We start from the raw sequence: 16,764 nt of genomic DNA, 5'->3' as shown, positions 1-16,764 counted from the left end.
TTGTTTTTTTTTTTTTTTTTTTTTTTTTTTTTTTTTTTTAGTAAGACTTAACAATCAGAAGCTAGTCCACAAGACCTCATTGGCAGTTATAACAAAGATGTGACTAGAAAGGTGCCTTAGCCCCACACTAACCCCCAAACCCCTTCTTACACAACAGCAACTCTTACAAAAGCAGCAGGAGTAGAGCCACAAGGAAGCCTTTCCATTGACTAAGGAGAGATTTAGCAACCGAAGCAATCACGCAGGAAGGGCAGAACTGGGTAGAGCCTCCTGGATCTTTTATTCTCTGGCACCATCAGGATTGGTTGTCAGCTGCCCACAAATCTCCACACTATCCCCAGGGCTCAGGAAAGGGGAGATTTGACACCAATTGCCATAGCACCAGAGTATGGACAAGGGCATGTCCAGGTCCAGCTGTTGTCCTTAGGAGCAAAGCTGGGTTTGGCCCCCAGCTTCTGGTTTGTTTGCAAAAGAGAGAGCAACAAAGAGCCCCTTGGTGGGTTGACTGGTGCATTATAGCATGGAGGGCACCTCCTGACCCTGAGGATGTGGAGTTTCCGGTGGCCTAGATACCTCCCTCTAGCAGCTTCCTCAGTTCGGGTTAGGACCCAGCATGCAGAGCCCTCTTACCCGCATACTGTGGCGCTTGAAGACATTGTGCCGATGGAGAGGTGGGGTGTGCAGCGAGTTTACAGGAGATGGATACTCCATAGGGCTGGTGAGCGTAGGTGAGCTGGCACACAGACCCTCAGGGACCTATTCAGGAGAAGCAAAGAAGCACCAGGCACAGGGACAAGGCAAGAAGGTGGACAATTAGCTGCTACAAACACGAGCACAGAGAAACATTAATGGACACCATTAGCAAAATAGGACTTGCTCTTCAGGAGCTAACAAAGAATATGGTGTGAGCTTTTCATTGGTCTTGTTTGGGAGACATGGCAGGGCAACACATATGGCTCTTGCCTAGGAGTCTGCACCACCACTGTGGCCTCTCTTTCATCTAGCATCCAAACACCATGATGCTCTGCATACTTTGGGGTCCACCTATGTAACTGACCTACTGAGTCCATGTCTCTGGCTTTAGGACTCTTCAGAAAAGAGTTCTGTTTCATAGTCACATTGCAAACTGAGAGATATGATTAGTCCACAGAAATGTGTGTGTGCGCGCGCACATGTGTGTGTTTATTATTTTAAACATCACACAAAAAGGTATGATGATTTTTAGGAATATTGCTTCTGTCTTCTGTATCAAGATTTTTTCTTTACAGGACAAAGATTTATCCATTAGTTTTTGGTTAGTCCTTTTTTGGTACTGGAGCATTTCCTTGAGAAATATAGGACCATAAGACAGCACATTTCTATAAGGAGTATCAGGTAAACAGATATTGTTTCTATTGGTTGAGATGCTCCATTGTTGAGCAGTGACTCTGAGCTGAGGAATGTAAGAGAAGAAAAGAGATGGGCCTTGGCTCCCTAAAACCGAGGTGCTGGACCGAGACATGAGACAGACATTCTCAGACAAGGACCAACAGCTTGGGAAGATCCCATGGTTGGTAATGATGGAGGTATGAGGAAAGCTCAGATGGATACAGTTATGGCCACCTGGGTTCTGCTCACAGCCTCTGAGGGGAGACCCAGGGAGCAACTCCATTCCCTGGAGGAATATCAACTCTCCCCAACTGCCTGAAATTCCTTCTCAGAAAGCTCTCTTCAGGGTAGAGGGCCAGAGAGGCCTTGGGCATAGAGAGGTAGCTGGAGGCAGGCACACAGAGCAGCAAACACTATAGACATATGGACTGGACTTAAGGACAGTCTTAGCTGAGGATAGCCTGGTAGAATTGCATTTTGATCACTGCGCTCTGAAGTTCAAATTCTCTTGTGGGTACCAAAAAAGTCAGTGAAGGCCATTTCCATATACCAAGCAGATAATTATTACTCCTCAAAGAGACAAGAATGGAATTTCAGGAAGGCTCAAGATAAGTAATAGCCCCAAACTTTCCCAGCCCTCTGGTTATATGTTTACCTGGAACTGCAGCTTGGGAGCCAGAAGGTTGGTTTGTGGAGGGGGTCTATACTTGGGTCGGCTGGGCTGGAGAGAAATCATAAAGATGAGTCAGTCCATGCCTTTCTCCTTGAGTGAGCATGCTCACCAAGGGAAATATTAGGTTGGACACATCTCAGGCTTATTCAGAATGAAGGAGACATGAGGGGCAAAGTTATCATTAAAACCAGTTGCATTCACTTATTGAGCACCCATTATATGCTGAATGATAAGAAGGTACAAAGAAACCAGTCTTCCTGTCCTCCTGGGGGCTATCACTAATTGAAATGTTTACAATCTCTGTTGTGTAGCTTCTTTAGATGTGGGAACACCTGTCAAATCAGCTGTCAAAAGCTGCATCCTTTCAGAGGTAACAAGTCAGCGAGGCCTTAGGCACTTGCAGGGGCTTCAGGAAGGAGATGAAAACTAAGCTGGGCCCTAACTGAGGGAATAAGCAGAGCATGGCAGGCAAGGGGGACAGTGAGAAAAGATCCTGGACCAGATAGGACTTTGTTACAGACTGAATGTTTGTGTCTCCCCTAGATTCCTATGTTGAAGCCCCAACTCTCATTTGGAGGTAGGACCTTTGCAAGGTAATTAGGGTTAGATGAGGTCATAAGGGTCAGGGCTCTTGCTCCCTCTGCTATGTGAAGACACAGTGAGAAGGTGGCCATCTGCAAGTCAAGAAGAGAGTCCTCACCACACAACGAATCTGCCAGCATCTTGATCGTGGACTTCCTAACCTCCAAACTCATTCTATGGTTTTTGTTATGGAAGCTTGAGCTGACTAATATAGACATGGTCCCTCAAAACCCACTCACTTAATGCCATGGCAAACAGAGCACTGGATTCTGAGCCCAGAGATGCCATGGAGGGCATGTACATGGAAGTTGAACATAAGAACTGGAGGACACTCTCCATTTATGTGCCCTCAGGGACATCTAGTTTGTCCCTGAAAAACACAAGAAAGAAAAGTGCTCTAGCCCCTCAAGGGGAAGAGTTTCCAGCGTGTTTCCCTGCCCTAACTTTTCTTTGACGGGTCTGCTCTCTTGGGGTCTCAAGATCACACCTGCCAGGACACCCATGTGATGGGGTCTGAATTCAGTGCTGATGGACAGTTGGGTTGAGAGCCAGGAGGACTGTTGGAGTATTTCCTGCTTATGCTGGAGGAAAAGGGTGGAGGTACCTAGGCCAGGATGGGCTAGACAGGGATCCAGCTCTGCTTGATTCACAGGATCCATGAGACCAGGGCTTTGTTTACCTTGGGTGGGGGTTCCTGGTAGGCTGTGGGCTCCAAGATTTTGGGAGGTCGGTATCGAGCATTCCTTTCCTGCTCTATAGCAATGTCCTTCTCCATCTGATAAATGTCACTGCCAAGGAGTCAGGTAAAGATAAAGAGGAATAAAGTTAAAGATGCTCCTGGGACCTCTTCTCTGTACTCCTTCCTCAGAAGCTTGGAGAGGCCCAAAGAAGGATCACTGGATCCCATTTCTGTCTCCTTTGCAGAGTGACCTGAGGAGACCCTTCTAAGAAGGCTGGATGATGGTCCTGAGGCAGCTCTCCCAACAGTGAAGTTGGGAAAATCACATAAATGGATCAATGGTGGGAAAAAGTCCTTGGAGAGCCAATCCAATAGGGTAGTGCAAGTGTGTCTCCCGCCTACCTCCCCAAGCATCTTGCCTTTCTGTGCTTGCTGTTGGCACTGACCCCCTAGGTAGATTTCTGATATCTCAGCCAACTTTATCATTAAGACCTGTGTTCTACATCTCCTATGTTTCATTAAACCACCCACCAACACATTCCTGGCATGTATTAATGAGAAATGGCTATGGATTCATTCTTGGGTTAGATACGTACATGCTTCTTGCCTTTCTTACCCAATCAAGTTTCTTCCCAACTTGGGAATCACAGATCCTAGAGGACTCTGGAATGATTACAGGGGGTCCATGAATCCATATGATCATATATGTACCAAGTATTATGTACTACTGAATATATATTATTTGGTACTATTTTCAAGTGTACATGCATTGTACTATATATTATATTAAAAATTCATTATATAGCTTAATACATTTTGCCAATCAATAAATTCTGAAAATATAACTATTCTTATGGGAGGAATTTTCAAAATTTGACATTAAAAGGGCCCTTTTTACCCCCCCCCCAAATTAGGAAACACTCAGCAAATCCCTTCTTAACTCTAATGGAGGACTACCAGGCTATAGCTTGAGGGGGCTGGTATCCTGGCGTCCTTGGGATCTTCAGATGTCCTTCCAATCACACCAGAAATCCTACTCCTAACTCCATCCATGGTGGAGGCTGGCCTTGTTCCTCTAATAGGGCATGCTTATCAGCTCATGGAGAAGTGCCTGTCATAGCTCCCCATGGTTCTCAAGCCCCCAGGGTGAATTAAGAACCCCCATCACCCCAAAGCTTTGGCCCTTTCAAATTACATCTTTCAAATACTTTTCTGGGAACACTTTGGCTTCTCTAATTTGACCAAAGAGATGAGTCTAAAATTAATCAGGAATGTCAACAAAGGGATAGACAGATACAGAGAGGTCTTTGAAGCTGAAAGCCTTGCAAACTGTGTTGGAACGCCCTGCAAGCAAATTCAATGTTATTCCCACTGCCTTAGCATGCCCCTTGGGTTACCTCCCCCCAAAGGACTTTCCAGGAACTATTTTCTTTCTCTAAAAAATGCCAGCATGTTGACTGCAATGTTTAAAGCTATGGTGTTTTTAATGTTAATGAAATACTAGATTCCCTAATGCAGAGACCAGCAAACTATTGCCCACAGGCTAAATCCAGTCCCCTCACCTATTTTTTATGGCCCCAAACTAAGAATGGTATTTACATTTTTTAACGTTTGAAAAAAATAAAAAGAAAAAATTTCATGACATGTGAACATTATATAAAAATTCAAATTTCAGTTCCCCCAAGTAGTCTTACTGAAATCCAGCTACACTCGTTTATTTATGTATTGTCTATGGCTGCTTTTGAGCTATAATGGCAGAGTTGAGTAGTTGTAACAGAGACCATATGGCTCGCAAAGCCCAAAATATTTACTATCTGGACATTTACAGAAAAGTTTGCTGATCCCTGACCTAAAGGATGCCAAAAAATAAGTCAGACCACCCAGGGAGGAGTTGTTGGCAGGGAGGCCACCAAGGAAACAGGCAGACCCTCTAAAAATGTACTCTGACAGCACCCTTCACCAGGGACCTTCCAGTACCCAGAGAATAATGGCTCTTAGGTGAAAGATCAGACCTCCAGGCTGCCAATGCTCTATTTAGAAGGGAGAGGCAACCTCTGGGTCACTGTCTTAACAGTCAAAAATCAATCACTGCCTTCTCTGCTATCTGGGAGGAACAATCAAAGGCAGAGGAGAGGCACAGGGTGCTGCTGGGAATGCGGGACCCATGCCCAAGCTGGGCCTCCTGTAGGGCACACCCCATATCTCTGCAAAGTGCATAGGCATGTCAGTGAAAGTCTGGTTCAGACTTTGGGTTCTAACCCAAAAAATATTTTTGGAGCACGTACTAGGAGCAACACCCTGTGCTTGAGGTTGAGAGATATCGAGATGGTGAGGCTTATCCAGGCTGGCTGTGTCTGTGAATTCCTATTGGACAGTGAACTCAGTTTCCCTCCCCTTGCCTCTGGCAAGCTGCTCAGTCTCTGTAACATTCACAGCACCATGCTTCTGCTGGGAGCACCAGTCAATTCCACTTGGACACATGGCTCTGTGCTGGTCAGAGGGGAGGTCCTGGTGCAAGTCCCAGCCCCATCCACCACTGCCACTGAACCTGAATTCTCTCATCTGTAAGGTGGCTGCAAGGAAACCAACTGCATGTTGTTTAGGGAAATACATTGTAAGCCTCTAAGAGAGGCTCTAGAGGAGACTTGCTCTCTGGGAGCCCTGTGCCTGCAGCCCCCCACCCATTCTCCATGGTCACCTGAGGTTGCACACGAGCTCAGTGAAGCGGGGCCGCTCACTGGGGTCGTAGTCCCAGCAGCGAGTCATGAGGGTGTAGAGAACAGGTGGGCAGAGGTCGGGCTTGGGCAGCCGGTCCCCCTTCTCGAGCACCCCGATGACGTCCTTGTTCTCCAACCAGAAGAAGGGCTGCTTGCCAAAGCTCAGGATCTCCCACATGCATACAGCTGAGGGCAGGAGGAGAGGGCTCAGGACCTGCACTGGAGAGGACTCATGTGTGGAGAGGCCAGTCCACCCTCCTCAGGGAAACCCATGGCAATCAGCACTCAGTCCCTGCCAGGGACCTCCAGTGTTCCCTAGCCTCCCCCTCTAGCATCCCTGGGGTCTTGCTCATTGTGGTGGTCCACTAAGGAACCAATCACCTGCATCTGCAAGTGAACTAGGGCTCCCCTCCCTAGACCCTGTCCACATGGAGCTATTAGGTTTTGTGTGGCCAGGAGGAGGGGGCAGTCAAAGGCATGTCATTGGGATTCCACCAGTCCTTCTAGAAGGAAGTGAAGCCTCTATGAGAAAGCTGGGGTTTGAAGCATAGCACCAACACTTGCTGCCTACATGACCACAGGCAAGCCCCTGGCCTGCCTGAGCCGCAGTTTCCTTATCTGGAAAATGGAAATAATAATAACAAGATTTATTGGGTTGACTGTGGAGAACTGAGAGGGATAATCTATGTGGCTGTGTGCTCTGTAAGGGGCTGTCCATCTATCACCTGGTCTTCTCACCTCTCCCTGCTCCTCCTTCTGAGAACAAACCTCAGAGTTTGGCTTTGAGGATGCCCTCCAGGGTGCCCCCAAATCAGTCCCCAGGGCTGGTTGGTGGATGCATGCTCCCCTCAAGAGTCTTTCCCAGGAGAATGAACCAATACTAGCCAGACAGGCCCTTGGCCCATGTGGCCCCCAACCCACAATTGGCCCCCTACTTCTGAGACTTCTCAGTGGTCACAGCAACTTGAAACTTAGGGGTGGGAGTCTAGACCCCTCCCTGCACCCTCTCATAGCCTGCTCATTAGGGGGAGAATCAGAATCCTTTCCCACACTCTGCTGAAACACCACTCACCAAACATCCAGACGTCACTGGCTGTTGTAAAGCGGCGGAAGTTGATGGACTCGGGGGACATCCACTTGATGGGGAGACGGGTCACAGAGGCTTTGGGTGGGCAAAGAGGTTTAACAGGGGTTATTTAGGGAAGAAAGATCCAGAATTATTCAGAAATCCTCCAGAGACCCTTGGCCTGCCTGGACTTCACCAACTGTAGTCTCATTCTTTCTTCTTTATTTTCCTTTTCCTTTTCCTTTTTCTTTTTCTTTCTCTTTCTCTTTCTCTTTTTCTTCTCTCCCCTTCCTTTCCTTTTCTTCTCTTCCCTTATCTTCCTTCCTTCCTCCCTCCCTCCCTCCTTCCCTTCCTTTTCTTTCTTTCCTTCTTTCTTTCTTTCTTTCTTTCTTTCTTTCTTTCTTTCTTTCTTTCTTTCTTTCTTTCTTTCTTTCTTTCTTTCTTTCTTTCATTTTATTTTTGGCTACAGAGACCCCTCCAGGGACAAAGCAGAGGCCAAAGTCCCCTCACCTTTGTAATATTCCTCATCCTCAATGTACCGGGAAAGGCCAAAGTCTCCCAGCTTCACACACTCAGGGGAGGCCACCAGGATGTTTCGCACAGCGATGTCCCTGGGAGAGAGGGGTGGAGTTTCAGAATGTTTCAGAGAGAGACAGACAGGTGGACAGAGAGAGAAAGGGGAAGAGTGTTGGCCAGACTCCCAGCCTTTGGAGCAGAACAGGGCCACTTCTATCCGTCAGCCCTTCCTTGACCCACTGAGTCATCTTGCTGAAGCCCCACTGAGGCAGGAGGCAGGACTGGCCCTCAGGTCCCACCACACACAAGGCCCTCTACCACCTCCCTCCACCTCCCTATTGGGCCTTCTCTCCCATCACCCCTTCTCACGTGGCCCCTTCACACTGGATTGTGAAGCCCATTTCAGGTCTCTAGGACTTGCTCCACATGCTTGCCCTGTTGGCTATATCCTCCCCTCTGCTGGGGATGTGGGCACCCTGCTGATTCTTCAAGCAACTTTCCTGATCACAATTATTCTCCCCTGTTTCTGAAACTCCACAGTACTGTAGGCTTTTGTCATGGCTGAGAGCAGCAGTGCGCAGATACCATCCACGGAGCACTAGGACAGCCATGACCACCCAAACGCTTTGCACACTCTGTGTCATGACATAGAGACCCTCAGACCTCCCCGGCACATGGGGGGAGACAGGGGCACAGAGAGCCGAAGGAGCTGGCCCAGTAGGTTCACCAAGGGAAAAGGGGCAGCCCAGGCAGCCTAATCCCAGAGCTGAACTCTCACTTCTTCCTGGGGAAGCACTCACTGACTCAGTTTACCTCATGTTCCTGGCATCATTTCTACCTCCAAACTGGTTTGTTTGTTTGCTTCTCATAGATAGTCTCCATTCCCCACCATTTCTTTATTACTGAAAAGCTGACTCCAAATCATGATGACTTCACCCCAACAAAAAAAGGAAACAAATTTATTATCCCACCACCTGCACCCCATGACTATTTATATCTTGAAATTTCCCTCATGCTATGAGGTCAGCTCCCCAAGGAAAGGGATTTTTGTCGGGTTTAATTACAACTTCATCCCAGAGCTGAGGACAGCACCTGGAGGCACAGGATAGAAGTTCCATATGTGCTGAATGAGTGAATGGAACAATGAATGAATGAATATTTATATCCCCTCACACTGCTTTGCATAATATCACCCACAAGCCCATTTATCCCACGTTCATGGTGTTGGATTGAAGAGTTCACCTGCTTACCCCGATGCTTTGAGAGCACACCCCCCCTTTGTCTCCTCCAGGGGATCATATCCCTCATGGCTGGGACCTTCTTTTCAGGAAATAGGAGCAAAACAAGGTGGAGAAGGGTCTACTCCATAGTCAGAGGGAGACTAGGACTTGGTAGCTCAGGGGTGCTGGGGGCCAGTGCAGGGCCAGGTGCTTGGGCTGGGGAGGGCCCAGGCCTCAGGATCTTCCAGGCATTGCCCTAGTCCTGTCCCCCTGGCCATGTGTCACCAACCAGGTGAGCCTGAGGAGAGCAAGTTCCATGCAAGTGGGGGAGAAATTTCCTAGAACCCACAGGGAAGCAGGCTAGATGCACTGAGTTACAATAACACGCCCAGCCCTTTAGATTACTCTTAATAGCAATGCTGAGAGGCACATATCACTATTCTACTCTGCAGATGAGGAAATGGGTTCCCAGAAGATGCTTAAGTTGTCACATTAAGCAGGACCAAAGCTGGGCTTTCAACCCCTGTCTGTGTGACTCCGAAGCCCTGCATTACCCCAGGCTCCCCAGGATCAGATGAAAGAGACCAGCTTACTCCCCAGGCCCACCTGTGGACACAGTTGATGCTCTCCAAGTAGGCCATGGCCTTGCAAATCTGCAGTGAGTATAGAACAAGAGTGAGCACCTTCAGGGAGTTCTTGTTTCGCTCTAGGTAGTGGCCCAGCTGTAGGAAGAGGGAAGGTGCTGTCAAGACCCCAGCAGGCAGCCTCCAAGCCCTCCCCGGGCAAACCTAGGTTGGCAAGATGTTCCAGAAACTTCCTCTACAAATGATCTCTGGGTTGTTTCACCTAAATACAGAGGGCAAGAGGCTGGGAGCTTAGGGCCCATGTTCGAAATGCATCCTACCTACAGGCCCTGCTCAACTGTGACCCAGCTGTCATCACAGGGTTCCATTCCTGTCACCTGCAGCTCACCTCACCATAGGGATACAATTCCATGATGATCCAGGTGGGTTCCTCTTCAATGATGCCAATCAGCTTCACAATATGCGGGTGGTCAAGATTCTTCATGATCACTGAAATTGGGGGAGAGAGGGAGGAGCCAGAGGGGTGCTAAGGTCCAATATGAGAAACACACTGTGCTGTCCCAACTGGGAGAAACAGAGAGTGAGACCCCTCCTCAGAGGAGGTCCCCGCACTGTTCATACCCTTCCCCATTCCAGCTTCCAGGCTCCTCTCCCATCCTGCAGGTCTGTGTGGTCCCAGGGGACTTTTCTCATGAACAGGGCTAAGTCACTCCCCAGGGCATGCCTACCTGCCTCACTCAAGAACTTCTCCTTGTTGTCCAAAGTGCAGTCTTTCTTGCAGGTCTTTACAGCTACATTGATTTTCTCCCCTTTCTGCAATGAAAGTCTGTTCAGAGCTGCCCCTTACATCTGCTTCTGGGCCAGCCCAGGGCTCAGAAGAAAATGTCCCCTTGCTGGCACTGCCATGGTTATCCCACAAACTTGACTGACAGCTGAGGGAAGACAGACAGCATCTGGGCCTCCGGGGCTCTGCAAGGCACAGCCTTCCCTTTCCTCCTTCTTCCCCCAACTCTCTCTCCACTCCTCTCCCACTCCTGATTTCCTCACTTCTTGATCAGGGTATGTCAGGACCAGAGAGAACCTTTGAGACTTGAGCCTCTGGCTGTCCAGATGAGGACACTGAGGCAAGGGCCTGTGCTCTGTTCCATGTTAGTGGGCCTGTGTGGATCACATGCAAAGCGTGTGACCTCTTTCTCTCTCTTTGTTGTTGGCTTTTACATTTCTGCTTCCTCCTTCCCTGGGCTCTGCTCTTTCTGCAGTGTCCGGCCCCACCAGCCCCTCCCTTAGATACTACTCTTCCTCTTCTCAGAGCTGAGTTTTCTCACACCTCCCCGAGTTCTTGCCCGCCAAGGTTCAGCCAACCCTTCCCCAGGTCCTGCTTCCATTTTGCTCCCTGGGATTACTATCCTTCTGGGAAATGACTCTGCTTCCAGCACTCCCTAGGGATTTCAGAAATACTGCAAATGCCAAGTAGGTGAAGAGCCACACATCATGGTGGCTGCTCCAACCTCAGAATAGCTGACTTCCCCTTTCATCCTATGGAAAAGTGGGAAGGGAGTGTCAGAAAAGAGTCTGGAACTTACATGATTTGTGTAGACACCATCGTAGACCTCCCCAAAAAAGCCTTCACCAAGAATCCGATTCAGAACTACATCATCCCGTGTGACACCATACTGTGGGCCTGCGCAGATGGAGACAGCAGATGGTCTCAGGGCACAGAAACTGCTGGTGCCCATAGGAGTCTGAATATTTGCAGCCCCCAAGGCCAGGCTCTGCTCCCTTTCTGCCCAGGCATTGCCAGACCCCTCAACAACATCTCAGCTCAGATCCAGGGGTTGGCCTGGGAAAGGAGTTCTAGATGGTTCCATTGTCTCTGACCGCGGGAAAAGCCAACATCACCCTGTTCCCTCTGAAGGCCAGGTCCCATATTCACTCTTAGGATCCCCCCACACATCACAGGCACACAAAAGGTCAATGGTGTGGGAATAAAATCTCAGCTTTCAAATCAAAGGTGTTTCATTCAGGTTTGTCCCTGTCTGAAACACACATGGGAAAAGATGAAGGAAGGAAAGAAAGTCCCCCGTGGTGTCCCCATAATGTCACTTCATAGGACCCTGGCTGTGGCCATTGTGGTAGGGTCAGAGATCTACCTCCGGGCCTTCGTAGGGTCTCATCAGGAATCTCCGCATAGATGTCTGATTCTGGAATGACAGAAAGAGAACATTCTACATGTAAGACACCCTCAGCAGGCACCACCAGGCATCAGGCTCCCACGCAGGCCAGCAAAACCAAGGCTGACATCCCCAGGAGGGGAGGAGAGCCAGGCAAGAACTGGGGCTCCTGTCCTAGGTTTCATCATGGCCACAGAACCTAGGGCACCTTGACTTGAGACTCTGCACACTGCTGCAAGGTTGCATCATTCAGGGCAAGTTACTCAGTCTCCCTTAATCTCAGTTTTTCTTTCTGTGAAATGAATGTTTCTGGGGAATGTCATAAAGATCAATAAAATAATACCTATTATATATTTAACACTATTAGGTACTGAATGTATTCCTCCCAAATTCACATATTGAAGCCCTGACCCCCAATGTGAAGGTATTTGGAGGTGGGGCTTTTGGGGGTGTCAGGAATATGGCACCCCCATGGTGAGATTACTTCTCCGATAAGAAGAAGAAGAGAAACCAGAGATCTCCATCTATCCACCATATGAGGATAGGAGAAGGTGGCCGTCCACATGCCAGGAAGACAGTTCTCACCAGGACCTAGCCTTGCTGCTACTTTGATCTTAAACTTCCAGTCTCCAGAACTGTGAGAAATACATGTCTGTTGTGAAAGTCCCGCAGGCTGTGGTGTTGAATATGGCAGCCCAAGACAAGACAAACATGGTGCCATGTACTAACTGTTGAATACACGTTAGCTATTGTGATTCATGACATTTGAAACCATCATTGAGAAGTCATGGGGAAGTCTGTTTCTCTGGAGCTTGGAGGGAATCCTTGACAATGTCACAAGAGAAGGCAGAAGGGAGGCTCCAGGCAGAGGCAGAGAATAGCAGATGGGCAGCTTACCTATGCTGCAGCTCTCTGAGAGGTGGGGCCGCTGTGCCTCCAGGTTTCTGTAGGAGGAGATGAGAGGGCAGGAGCCCAGTGAACTCAGAGTCTGACAATGAGCCCCAGGGCGGCCCAAACTCTCCCGACTGCCCCTCTAGAGGCCAGCCACACTGTGTCCCCTGCCTGCTGGCAGGAGCAGCCTAATGACACCAGGCTGGTAGCATGGCCTGGGCTGCCAGAGGACAGCAGCAATTCTCCCTAAGATGATGCCAGGTGGCATTAGGACATGGTACTATCCCTGCAAGAACTTACAGGGTGAAATTTACTAGTGAGAAACCGCCACTTCTGACATGCTGGGGTTCCAGCATTCTCCCCTAGGGCCTGGAAACCAGAAACCATGGGGTGGAGGGGGGTTTCCTATTTGTTCTGCTTTCTCCAGGAATACACAGGCTGCCTTTCCATTATACTCACAGCACGGGGATCTGGGGCAGGCTGTTCCGCTTCTCACCATCTGGGGAGAGGGCAGAAAGAGGGGGTGCTGGAGCCAGGGACACAGGGTCCTTAGATGGATGGCTGACCTCACTGCTTCTATGAGCCAACATAAGGGAGACCCCTTCCTACCATTCTGTATCCTCTGTATCCTCTGAAAGCCAGAGCGGAAGCTAAGTAGGCCTTAGGCCTGAATTAGAATCCTCTTAGTAGAAGAAATTCTCAGGCTTCCTTCTGCCACCACCCACATGTTCCAACTTGGACCCCTGATTCATAATCCAGAATAGACACATCTACACAGGAGGGACAAGTTATGTTCTAGCACTAGCTTTGATCTTCCTGGGGCCACAAACATCTCTGTTCCAGATGCTATCTCCCTAAGCTGCCTTTGGCCAGGGCCTGAAGCTAAGGACCCAGGATGGGTCCACAGGGAGTATCCAGAAGGGCTGGGTGAGCACCCTCCTCACACTTCCAAAGCCTCTTTGTTCATATATTGGTCAATGGCTTAGCTTCTCTCCCTCTGCCACTGGGGGCTTGTGCCACATGAACCCATTGGGCCAGTATGCCTTTAAGTGGAAACTCACCTTTCTTGGGATGAATGATGAGAGAGCCTTTGTGCTCCCCCTGCAGCCGGCAGTAACCATCCACCAGGTCAGCCATGTTCTCGGCCTCTGCCAGAGAGGAGGTTTTGATGGACAAGGACTGCAGAGAAGAGACCAGCCAAGGATGAGACCCAAGAGCCTTGGCTAGAGTCTGCCCCACAGGACTGAAGAAGAAACTGCACACTCAGAAGGAGCAGGTGATGCCACCAATCCATCCCCTGTCCAGAAGCCATCAGCACGTATCCGGGGGCTTCCATTCCCCATGCCCACCAGGGGGCACTCCTGTCACCCCTCCCAACTGAAAACATTAAACCCTAAGAAGGCCAGTTTTGCTAGGACTTATTTTGGTCTCGAAGTGCGCAGCATAATGCCTTGTACCCAGCAGGTGCTCAATAGGTAAGAGCAGAAACTAGAAGAGGGAGTGGGACAGGGGACAGTCAGATGAAAGGAGAGATAGACAATCAGTTTGCATTTTGAGTTCTCTCTGATTATTCTACCCACAAAAAGCCCAGGTTCCCAGAGGTCTTGTTACTGAGTCTTCATTCACTTGTTCAAAGTTAGATCTCTGATTTGTAACTTGACTTCCAGTCACTTCGTCCACCTAAACTCCTCCACCTTATTTCTCAACATTTTTAAACAGCTTTGCTTCCTGATACATCTCCCTTATAATTTTATTGTCAACCTGGTACATCGTCTGAGAAATGGGTGCATTTTCTTAGTGAGGTCTCAGAAACCAGGCTGGCCTGAGCAAGAAACCCCAACCTGTAGCTGCATCCCCTTGTTTCAGAGCTTCTCGGTGCCCAGAGATGCTCACCTGGGGGGCGCCTTCGATGCCCAACTGCAGTACCGCCTGGCCCTCCTCCAGTGGCAGGCACCTGATGGACCTGATCTGCTTGAATTCAGCCAGGCAGGTGGGCTGTAAGAAAGGGGGCCCTTCAGACCATCCCACTCCTGGGATCAAGCCATGAAGATTGGTCAGTGTCGGGGGAGGAGCCACAGGGAGGTCCTGCGAGTCTCTCCAGTCTCTCCATGAGTCTCTCCATGGATGTGGAAAGAGAATCAAAGACTATTAAGGCTGAAAGGATCTTCTGGTCTAAACTTTGCAGAAGAAAAAGGAGTCTAGAAAGCTAGGACTTGCTCACATTCATATGCCAAGTTGGTGATAGAGCCATGACTGGACCCGGGTCTCCTGTCTCCCATGGAATGATTGTCCCATTTTGCCATTGCAAGATCAACTCTTTTATCTGAGCCAGAAGAACAGTGATAGTGTCTCATCTCCCCCACCCCACCCCCACATACACACCACCTGTGCCACTCAGCCTCCATGCAGAGGATAGTCATGGGGAACTAAAGAACCATCTGCTCCATGTCCCAAACACTCTCTACAGCTACTCAAACCAAGGGCCTCTCTGCTCTCAGCAAGGGGCAGGGACAACTGGTAACCAGGACAAGGAAGGGGGCAGCAGAGAGGGGGAGACCCCTCTAGGGATGGGTGCAACCTGCCCCCAGTCTCTCTCTACCTTTGCATCTTGACTTGTCAGCTGACGGATGCCCTTCGGGCCGATGACCAAGTCCACAGTAATGTTCCATCCTTGCTGGAATAAAAGAGGAGAGAGAACTGTTGCTTCAGTCCTGTCTCCCTCACATTTCAGAAACTTGGGGCCGGGGGGGAAGCTCACTAATATAGACATAGGCCAGCCACTCGTCTCCTAGACCCTCTAGCTCCTTCGATCTCAAAACCTTACCATACAGATTCCCCTCCTCCCCATACTCTGCCTACTCTCCCTACTACCCAGATTTGTAGCCAAGATTTCAGTTCTGTTCCTCAGGCAAGTAGTTTAACATTAGTTGCATTTTAGGGCATGTCAGCTGCTCAAGGATCTTTGTCTGTGTGTGTCGCTATGAGCCAACATGTTCCTTCTTGGGCCCCCCACATCGGCCACATTCTTAGAGGCATGGAATTTGGGTCAGGGAGAGAATAAAGAGGACGTGTCATTACAATGAGTTCACAGCGATAGGTCTCCTGGTCGATGTTGGCAAAGCCCGCAAGGGTGTTGAAGAACTTCATGACGCACTCTTCCTCCCTGAGCGAGGCATACTGCTGGAAGGTCTGCTGGATCATCTTCCGGAACTGCTTGGGCTGGGGGTGGAGATGGTCAGTGGTAAGCTGGCCCTGCTCCTCCAAGCACTGATTCCTTCCCCAATGTCACCAAAAGCCTGTCTGCTACTATAGGATGGTCCTGAGGCCTTTGCCATGAGAGCAGTAGCCAGCCATCTATTTACTAAAGCACACACCTACTGTCTCCAGGGAGGCTCACCACAGCCCTGGGATGAAGGCACGGGAGGTAGCATCCGCAGGCCACAAAGATAATTGGCCTCTGATGTGGAACTGGAGGCAGGTTTCCTAATTTCCAGTCACAGAAAAGGCTCACTGGATGCTTTTAGTGGTGCTATGTCCAAATGGGCCAAGACACTAGATACCCCAGATTTCTCAAGTATCTCTAGCCCAATGCCATTGGGCTCCAGTCATAGAGACCAGCACAAAGGGGTTCTCTCTGGGCACCCTACCCAGTGGTTTCCTCACCTTTAAGTTCTCCTGCATCTGCTTTGGGAAAAACAGGTCCAGCCCTACTTCTTTCCTGAAAGAGGGGAAGACAAAGTGGCATTTGACTCCCCCTTACCCCCAACCCAGGACTTCAGACCAATCAGAAAGAGTCATGATGGATTGATGACCAGGGAGATGGGTCCTACTTGGCTTTGGTATGGGGACGAACAAGATAGGGAGCAAGTAGAAGCAGGGCAGTGGGGAAGGAAGGGAGGAGAGGCAAGGGCAAGTTTCAGGACTTACTCCAGGAACTCGAAGTTGGACTTTTTGTCAAGTGCATTGTGGGGCATGTCCTTGAAGAACCGCCTGGAGAGAGAGAGAAGTCGTGGAGAAGTTGATGGGTGGAGAACAAAGCCATCAGAGTTGAGTGACCCAAAGCCACACATTGGTCTAGAAGCTCCCTTCCCCCTGCCAAATGTAGTAACCAATGGAAGGGAGAGCATTAGAAGAGTCAAAAACTTTGATATTTACAAAACCATGAAGAAAAGGAAAACCCACAAATTTCACTCCTAGGAAGGACTGTAGCCCTCTGCTTTGGGAGGCCCAGCTCTGGGACTTCCCAGTTGTTGGGCAAAGGAGAAAGATGGTAGTTCTACCTTTGGCCTCTAAAAAA

At 49.4% G+C, this 16,764-nt stretch overlaps 1 protein-coding gene across 2 annotated transcripts in view; it reads right to left on the bottom strand.

Moving 5' to 3' along the window:
* Window positions 1-16,764, bottom strand: part of PTK2B (protein tyrosine kinase 2 beta) — a 128,344-nt gene that overhangs the window by 9,529 nt on the left and 102,051 nt on the right. Inside the window, exons 6-24 of one of the 2 annotated variants that reach the window (XM_077767516.1) lie at window positions 16,395-16,457; window positions 16,131-16,185; window positions 15,546-15,686; window positions 15,067-15,141; window positions 14,361-14,462; window positions 13,529-13,646; window positions 12,927-12,966; window positions 12,474-12,520; window positions 11,556-11,606; window positions 10,989-11,086; window positions 10,134-10,218; window positions 9,794-9,894; window positions 9,428-9,543; window positions 7,596-7,696; window positions 7,092-7,181; window positions 6,001-6,205; window positions 3,303-3,411; window positions 2,024-2,089; window positions 631-756 (exon numbers count right to left, since the gene is read on the bottom strand). In XM_077767516.1, coding sequence (XP_077623642.1) covers window positions 631-756; window positions 2,024-2,089; window positions 3,303-3,411; window positions 6,001-6,205; window positions 7,092-7,181; window positions 7,596-7,696; window positions 9,428-9,543; window positions 9,794-9,894; window positions 10,134-10,218; window positions 10,989-11,086; window positions 11,556-11,606; window positions 12,474-12,520; window positions 12,927-12,966; window positions 13,529-13,646; window positions 14,361-14,462; window positions 15,067-15,141; window positions 15,546-15,686; window positions 16,131-16,185; window positions 16,395-16,457 — 1,789 coding nt within the window. The remainder of the gene's footprint in view (window positions 1-630; window positions 757-2,023; window positions 2,090-3,302; window positions 3,412-6,000; window positions 6,206-7,091; window positions 7,182-7,595; window positions 7,697-9,427; window positions 9,544-9,793; window positions 9,895-10,133; window positions 10,219-10,988; window positions 11,087-11,555; window positions 11,607-12,473; window positions 12,521-12,926; window positions 12,967-13,528; window positions 13,647-14,360; window positions 14,463-15,066; window positions 15,142-15,545; window positions 15,687-16,130; window positions 16,186-16,394; window positions 16,458-16,764) is intronic. The other variant, XM_077767517.1, reaches the window with a different exon arrangement.

This window comes from Crocuta crocuta, unplaced genomic scaffold (genome assembly GCF_008692635.1).
Source record: "Crocuta crocuta isolate KB4526 unplaced genomic scaffold, BGI_CrCroc_1.0 scaffold987, whole genome shotgun sequence".
NCBI classification, from domain to species: Eukaryota; Metazoa; Chordata; class Mammalia; order Carnivora; family Hyaenidae; genus Crocuta; species Crocuta crocuta.
Note: the sequence above shows the minus strand (reverse complement) of the source record. Positions and strands in the feature narration are given on the sequence as shown.